Raw genomic sequence first — 20,533 nt, forward strand, 5'->3', positions numbered from 1 at the left:
AACTATCTGAGCAATGAAGTGCGTGTGAGTGTGTGTGTCCGTGTGTCCATGTGCATGCACAGATGGAGTAGGGAGTACAATATGGGATGGGAAATTAAAGATCTCTCAGTTAGTGGAGAAGGGAGGAATTATGAAGGAAAGGGTACAGGAGGCATAGGAATGTGTAATTTTTATATATTAATAGAGAAATCCGTATGTAACAATGGCCATGTGTGATTTTTTAAAAACCTCTAGCATAGCGAAAAATAGTATGCTTTAAAAATTAACTGTGTACGGGGTGCCTAGGTGGCTTGTTGGTTAAGCGTCCAACTCTTCATTTTTGGCTCGGGTCATGAACTCAGGGTTGTGAGTCGAGCCCCAAGTCGGGCTCTGCGCTCAGCAGGGAGTTTGCTTGAGTTTCTCTCTCCCTCTTCCCCTTTCCCCACTCATGCTTTCAATGCGCACTCTCTCTCTCAAAACAAACAAACAAAAAAATTAACAGTGCAAGAAAAAAATAAAGTAAATTAGGAAAAGTAAGACTAAAAAGAACAACAAAGAATAACAAAAATAATATGGAAATCCTAAACAAGTATGTCAAGCATCATAATTATTGTGTATGAATTAAATTTTCATATTAGTAATAATATAAAACCCAAACATAAGGTATTTCTAGCAGCATACTGAAAGAAATTTACAAAGAAAGATTGGAAATTAAGGGAAGGCAAATATATACCAAGGAAAGGTAAAGAAAAACAAACCCAGCATGAATGGCAACCTTAATATCAGTTAAAATGCAATTCATGGCCAAAATTATTAATGAAGTCAAAGAGGAATAGCATGTAGTGGGGGAAAAAAATTAATCACTGAAAAAGCTTTGTATGAGTCATAAACACTGATAAACAACATAGCAACTATATATTATACATTTACATATATAAATATATACATAATATATATTATATAAATATATATGAAACCCTAGAAATACAAGAAAACATAGATGAACACATTTTTACTGTGGGATGTTTTTAATATTATTCTTTCAGAATTTGACAGTTCAAGTACACAATTATAGCAAAGATATAAGGGATTTGAGAAATACAATAAACTATACATTTTTTCTCTTCTTATATTCATGTAATATACAAATTAATCACATACTTGGCATAAGAGAAAACCTTGCTAAATTTCCCAAAACAAAGATTTTTTTTAAAAAACTTTGAACAGAAAGTCAACAATGAAAAGTTTTTTAAAAATCCTCTAATTATTAGAAAATTAAGAAGCCTCTTCCGCATAATGTCTGGGTCAAAGAGGAAATCAAAATTGAAACCACGAATTAAGTATCCAGCAGAGAATAGGAAAAAAAAACATTATAGCAAAACCTATTGGATACATGGTGGGGGAGGGGAGGATTTATGGCCTTAAATGATTTTATTGTTTAAAAACAAAATAAAACAAAACAAAATTACACAAAGCCATGAATATATTATTTGGAACAATTTGGATCTTACTTTTTTTCATTATTGAGAAAATGATCCAGTGCTTTTATTGATTTTCAATTTTTTTTCATTTGAACTGTTTCCTTTATTTTTCTGTCCCATGCCAAAGTCACAGTGAGAGCGGATAAAGCGATCGAGAATTTGTCTGTCTGAAAATAACAAAGAAAAACAGGATGAAATTTTCCATTTAACTATTTAAGTGCTAAATAGAGAAATTCTAGGAAGGAGGCAAGTGTCAGATAATAGTACTCTATATACAAATTTGATGAGACCAAAATAATCAAAGGGTATATGTCTAACATCTAAAAAAGGCACAATTGTATAATTATTGATTAAAAAAGAGTAAGCTTAATAGTCAAAGGATCAGCATGGCTTCCTGGAAAGAGCATGGCGTTTTGAACGAAACTGACCTAGGTTTCCATTCTGCCTTGGTGAGCATTAGCACGTCATGTGACCTCTCCATTCCTTCATTTCCTCATCTTTGAATACATACAATAGGACTTACCTTGCACAGTTGTTGGACTGGATTAGGAATGCTGTGTGTGAAGCACCTAGACAGGGCCTGGTCCATAAGAGACAATAAATGGGACAGCCTTACCCTTTATTACTGAGAACACAGTAATAAATAGCGATGACAAAAAAACAATATAGGCTTATTATGAATATTATTATATTCAAAACGCCGTGCTCTTTCCAGGAAGCCGTGCTGATCCTTTGAATATTAAGTTCAATATGGTTCCCAGAGTTTCTTCGAAGTGGGGGGCTGTTTTTCTGCCCACCAACTGTTGGTGTGCTTTGCTATCTTTGACTGACAACTGACCACCAGAGGGCCCTTCAGCTCCCTGGCCTCCATTTCCTCATCTGGAAAGTAAAGGAATCTTGTCTGGTTCTGAACAGCTACAGTTCCCTAATTCTCATTGCCTATATATAATATTTTTAATATTATATTTTTAAATATTATATTATATATTATAAATAAATATTATATTATAAAAATATAATATTTTTTAATATTACAGAGTAGAGCTGTATAATTTTTCTCACTCCTAGCAACTGTCATCCGTGCAGCAAAAACCAAAAGAAAGGAAGAATGCAAGTGGTACATGTTATCATGTTCAATGTCCCTGTTACCATGCTCAGTGTTAGAAATGTCAGCTGAGGTGTAAAGATCAGGAGTGTGTGTGTGTATGTGTGTGTATGTGTGTGTGGTCCTGGCTTACTCTCCAGTTCTTCGTGGTTCTTTGTTTTTGTGACCTAACATCCCCACCCTACTCCATATCTTTTTTGACCTCAACATTGTTTTAAATTGAGGTATCCTTTTCACCAGTGAAACACACTGGTCTTTCACGAGCAGTTCGATGGGTTGATACTTGTGTGCATATAACCCGTACCCATATAATAAGATCACTGCCACCACTCCAGAAAGACCTGTCATGCTCCTTTCCAGTCAGCACCACTCCTACCCCAAGACAGTCACTGTCCTGATTTCTTTCATCACAGAGAAGTGTAGCCTGTTGCAACTCTTCAAATTAACGTAATCACACAAAATGTAAGATTTTGTGTCTGGCTTCTTTCACTCAGCATCGTGTTTTTGAAGTTCATGTTGACTACAACGATAACTGATTCTTTTTTATTATCTAGCATTATTTCATTTTGTGAATATACAAGGTTGTTTACATTTTGCTGTTGGTGGAAATTTGGGCTGTATCCAGTTTGGGACTTAAGAAAACAGTGGCTGCAGACATTTTTGTATAAGTCCTTCAGTGGACACATGTTCTCTTTTCTCTTGGGTAAATACCCAAAAATAGAATTTCTGGGTCTTGGGGGTAAATATAGGTTTAACTCTATGGGAAACTGCCAGATCTGTTACGAATGTTACAGTGATGTTATTATTTGATATGCCTACCAGCAATGGATTGCTCCATATTCTCAACATTTGCTAGTTTTAGTCCTTGTCATTTTAAGCCTAAAATGTCTCTATTTTAAATCTTACACCAAAGAGTTAATTTTAAATAAGCAAGCAAATGAATAAAAAAAAATACTCCTTATGCCAAAGATAAGCATATAAGATGAATCAAGTTCAGCATGAATGAATAAAAAAGATGAGATGGTATCAAATTTAATATCAACTTAAACAACTGTTCAAAAAGGCTACCAGTTGTAATTCAAATGCTACCTGTATTTATTATGCATCGATGCAGATTCATGTCCCCATGTTTTTGCTTATGCTGTTCCCTCTGCTCCCTCTGAATGTCCCTGCTTCTGCTTATCATGTTGATTCATCCTTGATCTTTAAAAGAGGTTTTGGAGCAGCCTTCCCTAAAGCCCTTTCAATCCAGCGGGCTGGGAGTACCCCTTGCAGGCTTCTAATATACCCAAAGACTATTTTGATTACAGAGTTTATCACATTCTACCTATGTGTCTGTCTCCCACACCTGATGACAAGTTCTTTGAAAAGGAGGAATTGTTTTTTATTTATCTTTGTATCAAGTGAGCATTATAGGTATTCAGTCAATGAAGTTCCTTGAGTCACTGAATATATTCTTTTTTTTTTTTTTTTTTTTTTTTTTAAAGATTTTATTTATTTATTTGAGAGAGAGAATGAGAGACAGAGAGCATGAGAGGGGGGAGGGTCAGAGGGAGAAGCAGGCTCCCTGCCGAGCAGGGAGCCCGATGCGGGACTCGATCCCGGGACTCCAGGATCATGACCTGAGCCGAAGGCAGTCGCTTAACCAACTGAGCCACCCAGGCGCCCTGAATATATTCTTAACAATACTGAATCACAGCCTAGGAAGAAATACCCTTTGGATAGCCATATGCATGGGAGTTTGGATTGGAAGAGATGGGGAGGAAGTGATAGTTGAAAGATTCTGAAAACCAGAGTTCAGATAATTTTGTCTTTTAAGGTGGGGGATAAGTAGGGAGATGACGGTCTTTACCAATAGATAACAGAGGCCCAAAGAGTAAGATGTTGGGTGGTCTGAATCACTCAAGATTAAAACAATTTTGAAAACAAAATGGCCACTAAATTCATTTAGTTCAAATCTCTCAAGTTATAATAGAGAAACTCAATACCAAATAGCAAAACATAGAATTATTGGAAACAAAGGGTTTGTCTTAAGCTGCTCCTCCTTTCTTATTTCCCTAGCTTCATTTTGTGTCTTCCTGGAATCTTCTCTATCCAACCTCACACCACCATCTCCCTAGCCCCCTGATTTAGGCCATGATGTTCCCCTCTCTCTTTCAAAATGTACCAGAACAGGTACCAATACTGCCAAGAGGGATAATCCAGTAAAATACTTTAAGCGAGGTAGTAATAATTCATTCAGCCTAGTGTATCTGCCAAGTTTTTTATTCTCTTGCATACTGTCTCAGCCCTACCATACATGAGCTCTGCTGAGACACTCACCATCCGGAAAGAATTAACGTCCTCCCAGACGCTAATGACAACTAAATGACAAGAAAATGACGAGAGTTTTGGGGCATAAGAATTCAAAGGGAACCTCCTCCTTGCTTGTCAGCGTCTGGCATAGCTGGCTGATGAGTAGGTCATTCGTGTGCAAAACTAGGAAAGAGAAACTAAAACCCATAGCAAGCAGATCCTACAAACGTCCAAGTCAGTGCAAAATGTCAAGGCTCTGGGGCCTGAGCATCTGGGTATCTGCCCCCAGTGCCGTCCTAAGGGCACCAGGAAAGCAGGATACCTAAAAAGCAACCAAGGTCTAGATTGGCCCTAAAGCTACCTTGTTAGGTAATAGATCATGTGTCACTTGTTTGGGGAGGAAACCCAACTGGAAAAGCCCAACTGAATCAGCTTAGGCTAGGAATCTTGGAGAAGGTAGCTCCGAGTAGAGTAGAGGATGTCAAAGCACCTGCCGAGTCCTCAGTTCACCCTTGGGGGGCACCACTAAGGCTCGCTTACAGATCACACACACACACAACCGAGGACAGAGGTGCCGGCAGCCCCCGTGGTTTTCCCATGCAGGCTGAGAAGCGCCAACTCCACCTGTATTGCAAGTCCCTGGGCAGATGGGAGCATCTGCTTTGGGCGCACTCTGTAGGGTCAAACAGATGTGGCTCCAAAGGTGAAAAGAACACATTACAAAATGCAGACTATGGCTTTATATATACGAACCCGAGCTGGGATGGAAAGAATGGAAAGCAGGCTAGAGCTTGATGGGTAGCTTCTGCTCTGCCTTCTGGGAAGACCTGAGCAGCCGACCTCAAGGAGCCTCTTGGTTTCCTTCTGAAGTGTCACACTGGCCCAGAAGCTGCTGTTGAGAGGAACGAGGCTCCCAATGGCAAACACGGGCTTCTGCTTGTGCCTTAGAGTGAGGCAAAACACCTGCTTCTGGTACTTCTTGAAACCCAACGTTCGAGCTCTTTTAAGGGCCTTTGGGTCATCAACCCTCAGTCTGCAATCATGGAAAGTATCCTCTTTCCCTCCTTACACACACATACACACACATGCACACCCCCTCGCCAGTCTTGCCTATAGCAGGGTTTCGGTTTCATGTGGGGCACAAGATCCTAGCATAACAGGGTTTCGGTGAGGATTTCAGAGGACCTAGCTCTTCTGATTATAGCTGGGGACAGGCAAAGGACAGAGATTGGGGACCCAAGGCAGGCAGGAGGCAGGGAGCAGTTGGAGGGTTACTGAGGAGCTGGTGGAAGTTCCAAGTTAAGCCTGACCAGAGGGCACAAAACAAGGCAGTGACCGCCACAGAGCCTGAAGCACCAAGTGGCAGGTATAAGATGGTCCATGGTGTGCGGGAAGAAATATTAGAACCTATATTTATAGTCTACATATTTATGTTCTATAACATTATACTGTATCACTTTTTACTTCTTTTTTCAGCATTTAGTATGTTTTATAACTTACATAATACACTAGTTTAGTGGCGTATGGATACACTTTATAGAAATAAATTATGTCTGCATTGGAGCATGTGCTCAAAAACGGGGAGTAACAGGGAGTGTGATCACTAGCAGGGGATGCTGAGGGCAGCTGCTGGAAGAGTTTAGTTTCCTCTCCTCCACCTCCTAGTCTCTGAGTTGACATCTTACACATGCACAGACTGACCAGTTGCCCCTGAGGTGCTCCCAAGCAGATTCCAGTCCCTGGGCCTGGAGCTAGGATAAGTGTTTGTTATACAGCATGAATTAACACCGTCCTGAGAACGGCCTTTGCTCTTCTGGCGGATATTCTATGCAGAGATTCTCATGTACCCTAAAAAGCCTGTCACCAAAAGTACCATCAGACAGGAAATAAAGATTATGCATAAAACAAAACTGTGAGACAGCATAAACACCCACAGAAGAAATCACTTAACTGTAATAAAACCAGAAATCATCCTGGAGAAATGCAACCACGGGTTGAAGGAGTGAAATGAGTGAGATCAGAAAGGAGTGAAAGGCTAGATGTTTCTTTTTTAATAAGCCGGGCTACTGTCACTGGGGCCTCTTTTAAGAAAAATTTATTTTCAGTGGGTTGAGGTTTACACAAAACTATGGGATTTCTTTGAGGCAATGTTTATCTTCTTGTGAACATTTAACTCCAGTGGCTAAACGTTGGGATTATTTCTATTTGGCATAAAAAGCAATGTATTATGATCTGTAAATTCATTCAATAGTAACTCAAGACCTCCTCCTACCTTTGCAGGAAACACTCTGAAGGTACTCTGTGACTTGGGAGGGAGTAAACGAGTTTAAAATCGTTAAGAAATCCAGATAGGTTTTTCCATAATCGCTTTGGTATGTAGTCTGCTTCTTTGTGCGTTCTTGACTCCTCATGTGGCTGCACAGCACAGCAGGGACTAGGGGGACACAGGGGAAGGAAAGACATGGAGGCTGTCACTGAGCAAAGAATTCCTGCCCTTATTTGCCAAATGCGCCCCCAACAGCCATGAGCCCCACTTGGAGCTTAATGAGCAACCTTGAGGTACTGGAAAGCGAGGCACAGTAGGAGTAACTCTTCCCACGATTCAGGCTATGCAGAGCTGCTGTGACTCAGGACGGTTGCCGCGAGCAGTGGGGGTGACTGGGGCTGATGGCCAGAAACTCAAGTGTGACTACCATTCTCAGAAAAGTTCTCCCTGAAATCGACTCTTCCGCAGGTCAGCATGTTGGGATAGTAGCATTCACCTCCTTAGTAAACAAATGCCTTCATAGAAGCTTCTTTCCCTTTCGTACCATCTCCTGTGAAGACGTGGGCTGACACACTGAGGAGTCCCTCAGGGACCCAGGTGAGTGCGGATGAGTAGTGATGATATGTCCAGCCAGCACTCATTGCACATTCAGACTAATAAAGGTATCAGGTGCAAGCAAAACCTAAATCATTTATGTTTGATTCTGAGTATTGCTCATTTAATGTGGGTTCTGATAGTCATGGAATTATAATGACAAAAAAAAAAAGCAATGAAAACATGATGCGAGAACCTAATTTCTACAACATGCCTAATCTTTGTAAATCTTAAGGACACCTTAAATACTGCTTTTTGTTCCAGGTGTACCCTTTACAGGGACCACCGGCCGGTGGGAGGAAGAGACTGGTGAGGGTACTTTGACGCTACATCCTGAGAAGAGTGTTTATAAGGTCTGGAAATGTTTTAAGAAGAGAATATGGAAGATATGTAGCAAGATTTTCATAGAATAATTTATACTAGTTAACCTCTGTAGGAAGAAGTAGAACCAAAGCCAAAGTTTATGCAAGAGAGTTTCCAGATGTTGGGAACTTTCCAACAGTATCCAAAAATGAAAGAGTTGCCTTGGGGGGGGCACTCCCCCAAAGAGTGACGACATCACCCCTTGGCAAGGACGGGATAGAGGGGATTCCCACATGGTGTGAGGTGACTTCTAGGCTGTCTTCTAACCTCGAGATGCTAAGTTTCTATCCTGTGATTTTTGTCTGCAGCGCTACTTGATTCCAACTCCATGCCAGGAATAGATCACTATCTCAGACTGACACCAAATTATACTCTTAACCAGTAGCGTCGAGGTGGCTTGGCCATGGAACTTTTAAAAACTTTTTTGTTGAAAACAATAGGAATCAGGATCATAAAAGATCACTTGAATAGAATGGTTGTCAAATTTGAAGATGCTTGATGGATATACCATGTGGTTAAGCTTCCAGTGGATAATTGACAAGTCTAAAGTGAGTCCTATCCGGTCTCTTTTTTGGTCATTTGATAGCAACTAAGTCCTTCCTTTTGTTTTATAAAGGGGAAGCGTCTGCCAATCCCAACAACTGCTTCCACCCTCCCCCATTACCCCCACCTTCCTCTCCCCCCGCCGCCAGGCAGAGCAGGTACTCATTTCATAGCATAAGCAATCAGTTCTTTTCCAAGGCTTACTCATTCCCTGGGTTTGAAGGGAGGCATAGTTTTGATTCCTTGCAGGGATGCAAGGGATCGCTGGCATTCTTCATAACCGTTACCAAGATTACCTGCCAGGGCCCCGTGTGCCAAAGAATCTTGGAACAAGGACAGAATCTATGAAGTTGCTTTAAAAGATACAGGTGTACTTACCTAGACCCTGAGAAGCAACTGGTAGGCTTGAGTAGCATCCATATTTGAAACTAAAATCCTGCAACTCAGGAATTTTAGCTGGAACTTGGTAATTCCGTCGAAATTCAGTGTCTGCAGGTCGGGGAAGTAACTTTTTCCATTCCAGAGACATGGGAGAACTTTCCTTAATCTTCTGAGCTGGGGTGGGGTTACAAATGCAGAAGTCCTTGTAAGCTATTTAAAATAACATCCTATTTTCCCATTTTGCTTCTGGCAATTCCAATTGATCACACTAAATCTGCTCTTCTTGTATTTAGAGGTACAATCAATGTAATTTTTATGGATATTTCAACCAAGAAATAACTTTCTGCTTTATCAGGCACAGGAAGTATACGCTCCAATGATTAGAAGCAGCTTCTAATGAAGATATCATATGTCAGTTAAGAGTGCTCTTTTGCTCTGCTGGGTGGACACAGAAGGCATTCCTCTTTCCAGTAGGCCTGCCTAGTCCCTGGGGCAGGGGTGGGGAGCAGAGTGAGAGATTTTAGATAAGGCTAGGGTTGACATATAAAACATAAGATGGCAGTTAAATTTGAATTTCAGATAAATAACGAATAATTTCTTGGTATAAGTGTGTATAAGTGCTCATTGTTTATCTACTATATATAATTATTCAAATTTAACAGGCCATCCTATATTTTTATTTGTTAAATCTGGCAGCCCTAGATGGGACAGTGCATATCATCAATTTTCCATTACCTGGAAAAGAACCACTTGAAGCTTATCCCTTACTGCTGGAGGGTTAGGTAACATTGTTGTCATTGGTGGACAATAGCACTATTATTTCTTTGAAATAACTCTGCTAACGACTAGTCATTAAATATATAATCGTTAAATATCTATGAAGCACCGACTGAATGCCAGGTTCCACAAACACTACCAGATAATAGAGGACTTGCAAGCCATCTCCCTTAGAATGAGTTCATCCTTAATCCTTGCCATCAAGTGTTGGTTCAGAGGCACATCATATATAACGCCAACTTTATTCAAGACAAAAGTGTTGAAGACATGGATATCATGCACTATATCCAAACAGTGCCAATTACTATTGAAACTAAACTTGCATCTTGTTCTGAATTCATTCTTCAATAGGTCTTTTCAAAATAAATTCAAATGTACATCAAACAATATATCATGTTATCTACTGGCATCCAAGAGCATTTTAATACTGATTTTTAAAAAATGATCTCTGTCTAGACCAGAAGAGTGAGAGAAAGTTTCACTACATGCTGCCTCTTCATTTAGATGACTCAGGAAAAGAGGACGTGATATTCAATGGGCCTCATAATGACCTCATACACTGCCCAAGGAGAAGACAAGGTTATAGGGAAGAGGCAACTCTAGGGCTTAATATTGGGACATCCTTTAAGATATTTTGGAAAATCATCTGGTATTGTTCCTGGTAAGCACCATCTATAACTTGGTTTGTGTAAATTGGTAATAGCTTTACAGGAGAAAAACAAATTCCTGTTGAAGTACTTGATATGTATGCTTATCCTTCTTCCCTAGAGCTACCACTCAATAGCAAATGTTTTCAGTTCCTATATGTGTTCTGTGCCAAAATTAAATATAATGTAGTCATTGTTCTACCTTGATACAACCTCAACCTAGTGTGATTAGAAAGACATATACAGGACAAACAGATATGGAATGTGATGTCTTATAACCCTAACACTTGAAACCATGGTTCTCACATGGAGATAATACATCAGACTTACCAAGGAAGGTTTTTACAAAACATATTTGCTGAACCTCCCAGACATTGAGAAGCTCTAGAAGTGGGGCCCAGGCACTTACACTGTGAACAAGCTTCCCATATGCTTAAGAATCACTTCCTCAGAGCCTTCAATAGGTGCTACAGAAGGCCAGAGAGCATACAATGAGCTCTGTTAGGGGAGGGAAGGAAGACAAGAATTAAAAGGCAGACACAGCAAAAGATGTGCTTTGATGATGTGTCAACACTGAAGCAAAAGATGTGCAGTGTGTTTTTGAAGTATGGTCTGGCTGGCAGGAGTATAAGATATGCAGGGCAGGGAGAAGTAGCTGAGGGTGAAGCAAGAGAAGTGAGGAACCAGTTTGCAAATCATCTTGAGGGGCTGGTCCACGTAGACCATGACGAACCAGCATAGTGGAGCAATTGGAGATGAAGACTCAGAAAAGACAAAAATCAGGGCCTAGACTTGCTGAGTTCCTTTGAAGATAAAGATTGTCTTACTCTTCATTGCTACCTTAGCACTTATTACAGTAACAGACCTCATTAAATGTTTATCAAATTAATGAGGGAGTGAAAGAAAAAATCAGGAACAATCTGAACCACACTCTAGTGACTATGTGATAAATGCTTACAGTAATCTTTAGTTCTTCTCAACTAATGTTTTTATTGCCTTTATAAAATTTCATGTTAATGAGTTCCTTTAGCATTATTAAGAAGAGAAGTTCTTGATACAAAGGATCCAACCAACCCCTGAAGTCCCCATAGTGGTACTGAAGTTTGGACGGACAGGATAACCATGACTCAGAGCTAAACAGACCCAATGCTAACAGCACTTCCAAGGCCTGGACTCCTCCCAGGGAGCCATCTGTGTTCCTCAGGACCTCACCTCCCACTGTTTCTTTTCCTCTTGATAACAGTGATACTACACTAGCGTAGCTATAGCCCAAAGAGAGAAACCGGCCCATTGAAGATTAGTATGGCATTTGCAGAAAGGCCCAGTTCAAAAGTACATCTACAGCAAGGACTATTCAAAACCACTGGGACCACTGGCCACATAATCTACAGCCAAGTGAGAACTAGTTCTGCTGTCCCAATTCATCAAAGCCAAGTTCTCCAAGCCTGAATGTGAAACAAGCACCCTTCAGTGCTTCTCACTCATTTGCCTTAATACCATAATAAGGATACAAAGCTAAGATATGGTCCCTGTGTTTCAGAAGCTTAAAGCATTAGAGAAACAGGTGAAAAAAAAGAGAATTGCAATATTAGGTGATAAATACTGCAAAAGAGATTAGAATAAGATCTATAACATATGGGAGGGCCACCGATCCAAACTTGGAGGATCAGAGAAGATTCCCAGGAGAGAAGTGAAGCCTATATTTAGACTTAACTTACGGGTAGACATAGGCTAAAAGAAGGGAGGGACAGGTGTTCCATAGGAAGGAAGCAGTGTGTGCAAAAGGCACAAGGCTGCCAGAGGCATGGTGAGTCCAGAGGAAGGAGGGCAGTGGGTCTCATGGAGAGTGTCGGGGGTGGCAAGGGAGAATGTTGGCACAGCAGGCAGGGACCAGATTGCACAGACTCACATTAAGGCATTTAGCTTTTATCCTGAGGACAATGGGGAGTCACTGAAGGGTTTTCAGCTGGAAGGTGATATCAATTTGCACATCTGGAAACTTGCTATGACTATAGGATGGGCTGTGGATTGGAGGTGACAAAACTGGAAAAGGGAGCTGGATTAGAGGTCATCCAAGGAGGAGACACGGGTAGCAGTGGCTTTGGGGAGGAAGAGAAGCAGATGGAGCTAAGAGATTTAGGAGAGACTCTTGGCAGGTCTTGGGTATTTATCTACACATGGGGAAATGGTAATTTGTGCACACTGAAAGGACTTTGATTAGAAGCTCGAAGACATCTTTTAAGAATGCTGACATTTCAAAAGTCTTCCCATCACCCTTAATGTTTATCTGAAGTATGGAGGTCTTTTGATTCTGTACTCATCTAACTTCAAAAAGTGCACTTCCCATATATTTTTTCCATCATTCAGCAAATATTTACAGAGCGTCTCCTCTACACCAGGACTAGATTATATATTTTGCACTAGATTCTGAGTGAATAAAGGCCTTTGGGGCACCCACTGAATAGTGAAGGAAAGAGCAAAACAAAAACAACAAACAAGAATCAGTAAACAAACAACTGAAAATGCAAGGCCCTAGAAGGTAACAAATGAGGTGGTGGCACCCCTCTTCAGATAAAATAGTAAGGAAAGCTCTCATAGGCAAGGTGACATTTAAGCTGGAGTCCATAAAATGACACAGTAAAATCACAGAAGGAGCTGGGAGAAGTACAATGCAGGCAAAGGGGACAGCCTGCACACTGGCTGAAGGTGGGGGAAAAAATTGACATCCTATAGGAATTTTAAAAAGGCCCATGTGGCCGGAGCCTGGTGAATGAGGGGGATGGAGCGTGAAGGAATGGTGAGGAGGGAAGCAAAGTCTAGACCAGCCTTGCAGGACATTATGAACAGAGAGAAGGAACTGAAACTTGGATTTTATTCAAAGTGCAATGCAAAGCCAGTGAAATAAAGCAATAGAATAATATGATCCAGTTTAGATTCATAAAAGATCATCTATACCATATTTGGCTCCTCCTTCCCCAAATTTCACCAGAATGATAGTATATTAGAGGTTAACACATTTTTAGAAGATGGAAATCAAACACAGATGTGCCAAATGAATTAGCAAAGTAGAAGAAGCTAAAACTAAGTGACTGCCGAAGGGGATAACAAAACAGTGAGCTAATCTACACTATAGAACGCCAACAGGCTTCTGTAACAGGTACAGGGGAAGGCAGGTACTGCACCTCAGGCTGAAAACAAGAGGCTTGGGTGAAAGCTTATATACAGAGTGAATAGAGTTCCTGCACCATCTTCTTAACTTCATGCAGTCATTTGGCCGTCCTTTCCTAACCAGAAGTTTATTAGGTGCAAAACTGAACCAAAGAAGCTCTGGATGCCAGGACATCAGGCACAGTGGAAGGTGGGTATAGTGGGATGCCCAACAGGAAAAAGAAGTGTTCAGTGAGAATCTGCACAACATGCAGGAAGATCCCAGTTACCTCCCCAATCCTGGTCTCAGAATGCCAACAGCCAAGTGTTTATCTCCCTGAAGAAACTGACCTTTAAATACAGGCATTTGGGGGTTTCCCAACCAAAAGAGAGCTTATCAACTAATTACCTAAGTCAAGCACCAGCTAACAAGCCCCATCTCTGTATGTAGCTTCCAATCAGAGTTGAGTATCTCCCTTGTAGGTTTTGTGAACCTTAGAGATTAATATTTAGCATACTCTCACTTCAAGAAAAAGAAGTGTCCACAGAATTGAGACAAGTTTTATTAGTGTGATAGTAAATCTGCCTCTGCTCTCTTGTAAATATGAAAAGACCAAATTTTCATTAGACCATTAAAATGCTCAGAGAAAATAGAGACAAAGCAAGGAATAGATGAAAATGTTGAAAATTAAATATATCATAAATATCCTAAAATTTGGAAGAGAATTACTACATGTATAGAACAAGAACAGAATGCTATTTAAAAAATAATCATGTTGAGGGCAGGGGTCTATATATTGCAGTAAATATGCTTATTAATTTTATTCTTCAAACAAAAAAAAAATTAGCAAGAGGAAGAACGAGAGCTTGGACATTAAAAATTCAATGGAAGAACTACATTAAAAGGTAAAGAATTTTTCAGGTTAGCACAAGAAAAATACAAAGAGAAAGATACTGGGAGAGAAAAGGTAAGAAAATTGGAGGATCAATCCAACTAATAGGAGTCCCAGAAGAGAACAGAGAAAAGAGATGGGAAAAAAGTAGGAAGGAACTATGCAGGAAACAATGCCCAGAATTGAAGGACATGACTCTAGCTTCTAGAGCCCCTGAATGTCCAACATAATCAATGACAAAAGATTCTTACTAATGCATACAGCTGTGAAATTTAGAATGTCAGGAATAAAGAGGATCTTAAGCACTTCCAGAAAAAAAAATACAACAGGGTCAGGAATCAAAATGGCATCAGTCTTCGACAAAGAAATTCTGGATGCTAGAAGACATTTGGAGGAATGGATTCTAAGGGAAAGTGATTATCATCCTAGAATTTTATATCCAGCCAAACTATCAGACAAGAGCAAGGAAGAAAAAAAGGACATTTCCAAATTGGAAAGAACACATTCAAAAAAGTTCCTCCCATCTACTCTTTCTTAGGAAACTACTGGAAGATGTGCTTCAGCAAAACCAGGGAAGAGGGACAAGAAAGAGGAAGAGGAAACAAGATCCAATGCAGGCAGGCAGAGGCCAAAGCAATTCCCAGAATGATGAAAAAGGAAGTCCCAGGGCACTGTTGGGCAGCAAACCCACAGAAAAACCAGTCTAGATTAGAGGAGAATGATGAAGGGTGTCAGAAAGATCATCTCTGGGAAAAATACTAGAAGTGGTAGAGTGTTTGAAACTGTGTTGGGAAAAAATCCTGGTAAGTATGTGACAAAGTATTTGGAAAAAATTAGTGACAGGAACATATAAGACTAAGCATATGAAAAAAAAATTCAATTATTAACTCTGGTAAAAAACAAAACAAAACAAAACAAAAAAAAGAAAGAAAGCAAAAAGGAAAGGAAACAATCATAAAATACCACCTGGCTCAGCAGTGAATGTTTACATAATCATATCATCATATCACCACAATATAAACATTAGCAATTGAATTGAACAAGAATTTGTAATATAATTACAGGTACAACTCTTTGGATTTTGCAGTCACATTTTCTTGTCTCAGTATGAAAAGTCAAAGAAATTACAAAGTACCTGTGTTACAGCTGGGTAAACTGATGGTTCCTGTTGACAGGCTCAACAGGAGAGAATGGATGGAAAGGGTGTGATAAAGAGTTACAGGAGAGCCAAATCCTCAACCACCATAACAGGAAGTCAATAATAATGTCTAAAATTGATGAATCAAAAATAGCAGTATATGCATATTATTTTAAAATATGGAGGATTACATAAGAAACAGTTGAAAGGGGGCGCCTGGGTGGCTCAGTCATTAAGCGTCTGCCTTCGGCTCAGGTCATGATCCCAGGGTCCTGGGATCGAGCCCTGCATCGGGCTCCCTGCTCCGCGGGAAGCCTGCTTCTCCCTCTCCCACTCCCCCTGCTTGTGTTCCCTCTCTCGCTGTGTCTCTCTCTGTCAAATAAATAAATAAAATCTTTAAAAAAAAAAAAAAAAAGAAACAGTTGAAAGGATTGAGATAATTACCAATGGGGTCAAAGAACTGCTGTTATTTTATAATAAGCTCTTATGTTACTATTTGATTTCACTGTATGCATACATTAGTTTAATAAAAGTAAGTTTTTTTGTTTTTTTTTTTTAAAGATTTTATTTATTTATTTGAGAGAGCGAGAATGAGAGAGAGAGAGCATATGAGAGGGAGGAGGGTCAGAGGGAGAAGCAGACTCCCCGCTGAGCAGGAAGCCCAATGCGGGACTCGATCCCGGGACTCCAGGATCATGACCTGAGCCGAAGGCAGTCGCTTAACCAACTGAGCCACCCAGGCGCCCAATAAAAGTAAGTTTTAATTTTCACAAATAGCAATAGAGATGAACCATGAGAGACTATGGACTCTGAGAAACAAACTGAGGGTTTTGGGTGGGGGGGATGCCTTAGCCCAGTGATGGGTATTAAGGAGGGTGTGTACTACATGGAGCACTGGGTGTTATACGAAAACAATAAACTGTGGATCACCACATCAAAAACTAATGATGTATTGTATGGTGACTAACATAACATAATAAAATTTAAAAATAAATAAATAAATAAATATAGCAGTAATTGGAAACAGCATGTTTAACTTGACCCCTTCATCTTCGTCATGTTCTTTCATCCTCGTTTTTCAGGCCAGGAAGGCCTTTCCTTTAGGCTCCATGTCCTACAGCATGCACCCACAGCATTTCCCACATGGTCCACCTTTTCATACTTGACTGTCTTTGTTTGCCAACCTGCCTTTTCCTGTGTCTATACTGTGAGTTCCTTGAGAGAAGAGACTGTATCTGTGCTGTTTACCACTGCAACTCCAGTGTACAACACATAACCAGGAAAAGGAGAAAAATGAACACGTTTACCTTTTGCTCTGTCCACAAAGTCTCTTCTAGTATTGGAAATAAACTGGTTTGATATTGCCTTCCTAACCTCTTCCTCTGTAGCAGCGATTTTCCAAGGGAGGTAGCTCTTTATTGATGCTGCTGATTGACCTTGAGGTAGTGTCCAGAGAAAGAAGTCCTATCAATACAGACACAATTTTTAAGAAAATTCACATGGGTTCCTCTAATGGAATGAACACTCTGTGTGTCTGCGTGTACATATTCTTCTGGGTCCTTTACACCCAGCTACCACACTGCAATGTATGCAAGAGCCTGTCAACAGGAACCATCAGTTTACCCAGCTGTAACACAGGTACTTTGTAATTTCTTTGACTTTTCATACTGAGACAAGAAAATGTGACTGCAAAATCCAAAGAGTTGTACCTGCAACCAAAAGTCTCTAGCTAAGACCAGAGGAGAAGACCCATGCTAACTCTGGCTCTAAGTGCCCAAGCAGACAGCTGCTGCTTTCACTCAGAGCCCCAAGCTTTGAGAGACACGCTGCCTCCCATGGAGAGGCCTCAGAATCAGCCTGTAAGAGGGGGAGGGCAGGCCCTTTCTCCTCTTTGCCTGCAAAGGAATTTTATGATTATGAAACTTGAAACCTCCAGGACCTCTTTCCACCTTCCCACTCTCTCATAAACTTGCTTCCTATTTCCCTGAGAAAACTGAAGCCATCTGACGAGGACCTCCATATACAGCCCACCACACTGCCACCCAGCCACCACATCTGCACTCACTTGTGCTGTGATGGGAATGGAGTGGCAGGTGCTCCTAGCAGGGCCCACCACATCTGGTACGCCACAGCCCACTGCCTTTAGTCTACTCCGGCCCAGGACCCCCAAAATTCTCACTTCTCTCCTGCAACTTCCATTTCTCCCTCTCTTTGGTGTCACGGTCGTCAATATCCAAACTTGCCTCCAATTCTCTTAGAAGAGAAAACTCTCTCCTCATTCCACTTTCCCCTCTAGTTATTAAGATATTTCTCAGTCTGCCTTTGTATTAAAATTCCCCAAAATAGTTACATATATTCCCTGTCCCCAAAATGTGTCTTTTAAGTGTCTTTTAATCTTCAGGGCCCCTCTCCATCCCCTTCTTTCCCTTATAATCTATCGAAGAAACCAAGCCATTTGATGTGTAGAGGTTCCCACACTACAGATTGTGTGGAATGCATACTCATTGTGCAGGTTAACAAGTTCCTCTGTTCCCTGTATTTCCTGCAATTGGCAGCTAGATCCAGAGACTGACTTACACTCAGAATAGATCCCTTTGGCAAGACTGTATTTGGCGAGGAGGATCATAACATACAGCTTTTTCTCTTTGTGTGATGTTAGCAGCTGTTGATGCTTAATGCCTAGATTAATGGATGCAAAGGGGTGATATTCCATCATTTCTTTTTCATTTGTTAGCTAAAATATGTTTATAAAGAGACACTTCCCTCATCTACCACTTGGCTTACCAGTGGCATAGTTCATATAGATAAGGCAGAAAAAAAAGCTTGATTTTTTCCCCCTTTGTCAGTTTTTAAGATAATGAATTGGTTTCTTATCCTCTGAAAGTGTCCCCAATTTCTTTTTAAAGAACTCACAGATCTAAGCATATTTGGTGTGTTTCAATCTATTGCATACACTATCCAAATAGAAGCTCAAATCATTTTTGGCCTGTGGGCACCTCTTTAATTTTAATATAACTCTAGTAGTTTTTTATGGGATTTTTTCCTATGTGGCATGACATGATGTTCCAGATTCATCTTGCACATTTCCCACCCCAGATCTGGACTCAGCCAGTTCTCCAAGAAGCCCTCCATCTCACACTAATCAAGCATTCTTCCACCACAACTGCTCTTGTCAAGGCAACCAAGGAACTCTATTCTGCTAAAGTCAATGGCCAACTCTATCCTCATCTTCTTTGACCTGCCGGCAGCATTTCACACAGTGGTCAGTCCTTTTTCTTCATTTTCTTCACTTGGCTTCCAGTACAACACACTATGTTGGGTTTTATCCTTCACAACTGGCTGCCCCTTCTCAGTCCCTTTTGCTGCTTCTTCCATTGGCCTCTTAATGGTGAAGTGCCCCAAGGTTCGGTCCTTGAACCTCTTCTCTTTTCTAGCTTGATGATCTCATCCAGTCTCATTTTCTACCTGACTGCCCACACCTGGATGCATCATAATTGTCACCAATATATCAGCCAGCCCTTGCTTCCCACCACCCTTTCCTTGAAGGAAACCACTAGTTCTACATTTTAACTCCCAGGGCAACTGTTCTTTAGCAGCAGATCCTCTCTGTTAGCAGAGAAGGAGCATCTTGCTAGTCTCATCCTAGTTCAGGCCCTGAGCCACAGTCAAAACTATTCAATGGAAACAATAAATGGCAGAGCAAGAGGGTTCAGCAGAGTAAACAATGCAGCACACCCTCAACTCAGGTCAAGGAGAAGAGCATTCACGTGCTGGAGCGGCTTCAGCCTGGTGTGGAACCCTCACTGGTTGAAAGCACAGAGGGCAGTCTGCCTCACTACTGCTCATCGGCTGAGAATGCACAGGACACCCTACACTCTAGCTCTCATTGGCTGGGAACCTTCAACATACCTAAAGGGAAAATAAATGCTTTGTGTGTATATGTGTGTGTGTATGTACACAAACACAGTATAATATTGTAACTAACTGCTTTTCATTAATTTAAAATCTTAAGGCAAATATTTAAGGGGTAAATTCATTAAAATAAATGGGTGCCATGAGGAACCAAGTTAAACGGGGTATTTATGTTCTAATGAATCCCAAGTCTACATCTATAGCTCTCCTCTTCCACACAAACTCCAGACCTGTATATGCAACTGCTTGTTGGACATATTTACAACCAATATGTCTTCAACTGAACTCACATTTCCCCCATGCCCTTTCCCACCAAACCTGGTCCTTCCCACGTTCCAGCTAAGGAAACAGCAGCAGCATACACCCAGATGTCCAAGTCAAAAACGGAAACATCATCCTTCATTCTTCTTCCTTGTCCTTTATATCTTTTCAGTAGCCAATTCCTGCCCATTCTACCACCTTATTATCTATTGAATGCATCCAGGTGGCTCCACCCCACGTGGCACCATGCCAGGACAAAGCCAAGTAAATGAAATCCTTTACTACAATTGAGCATTGCTTTCTGTGGTGGGAGAAGGCTATACAGTGCCAAGGACACAAAGGGAGTATCAGTTACTTCCATCTAGAGGAGAAGGGAATTAGAGATAGCTCTCTTTAAGCTGCATCTTAAAGAATGTATAAATTTCCTTGGTGGACAGGAGAGGGATTCTAGATAAAGTAAACAAAATGACAAAAGATATGGGAGTTTGAGAATGCATACTGCCAAACATAAATACTTGTGAGTGCCGGCATTGCTGATAATAGCCAAAAGGCGGAAACAACTCCGATGTCCACCAATGAATAAACGAATGAACAAACTGTGGTATACACATACAACAGAATATTATTCAACCCTAAACGGGAACCATAAAAAGAATGAAGTACTGATGGAAACTACAGTGTGGATGAACATTGAAAGCATTATACTAAGTGAAGAAACCAGACACGAAAGGTCAATATTGTATGATTCCCC

At 40.7% G+C, this 20,533-nt stretch overlaps 1 protein-coding gene across 2 annotated transcripts in view; it reads right to left on the reverse strand.

Annotated features, from left to right (window-relative positions):
* Positions 1-988: 988 nt before the first annotated feature.
* Positions 989-20,533, reverse strand: part of TEX26 (testis expressed 26) — a 30,593-nt gene continuing 11,048 nt past the window's right edge. Inside the window, exons 4-7 of one of the 2 annotated variants that reach the window (XM_036099655.2) lie at positions 16,917-17,073; positions 9,005-9,181; positions 7,133-7,294; positions 989-1,627 (exon numbers count right to left, since the gene is read on the reverse strand). In XM_036099655.2, the coding sequence (XP_035955548.2) occupies positions 1,500-1,627; positions 7,133-7,294; positions 9,005-9,181; positions 16,917-17,073 (624 nt within the window). In that variant the 3' untranslated portion in view covers positions 989-1,499. The remainder of the gene's footprint in view (positions 1,628-7,132; positions 7,295-9,004; positions 9,182-16,916; positions 17,074-20,533) is intronic. The other variant, XM_036099656.2, reaches the window with a different exon arrangement.

The sequence above is a fragment of the Halichoerus grypus genome, chromosome 4, assembly GCF_964656455.1.
Source record: "Halichoerus grypus chromosome 4, mHalGry1.hap1.1, whole genome shotgun sequence".
In the NCBI taxonomy this organism is placed as follows: domain Eukaryota; kingdom Metazoa; phylum Chordata; class Mammalia; order Carnivora; family Phocidae; genus Halichoerus; species Halichoerus grypus.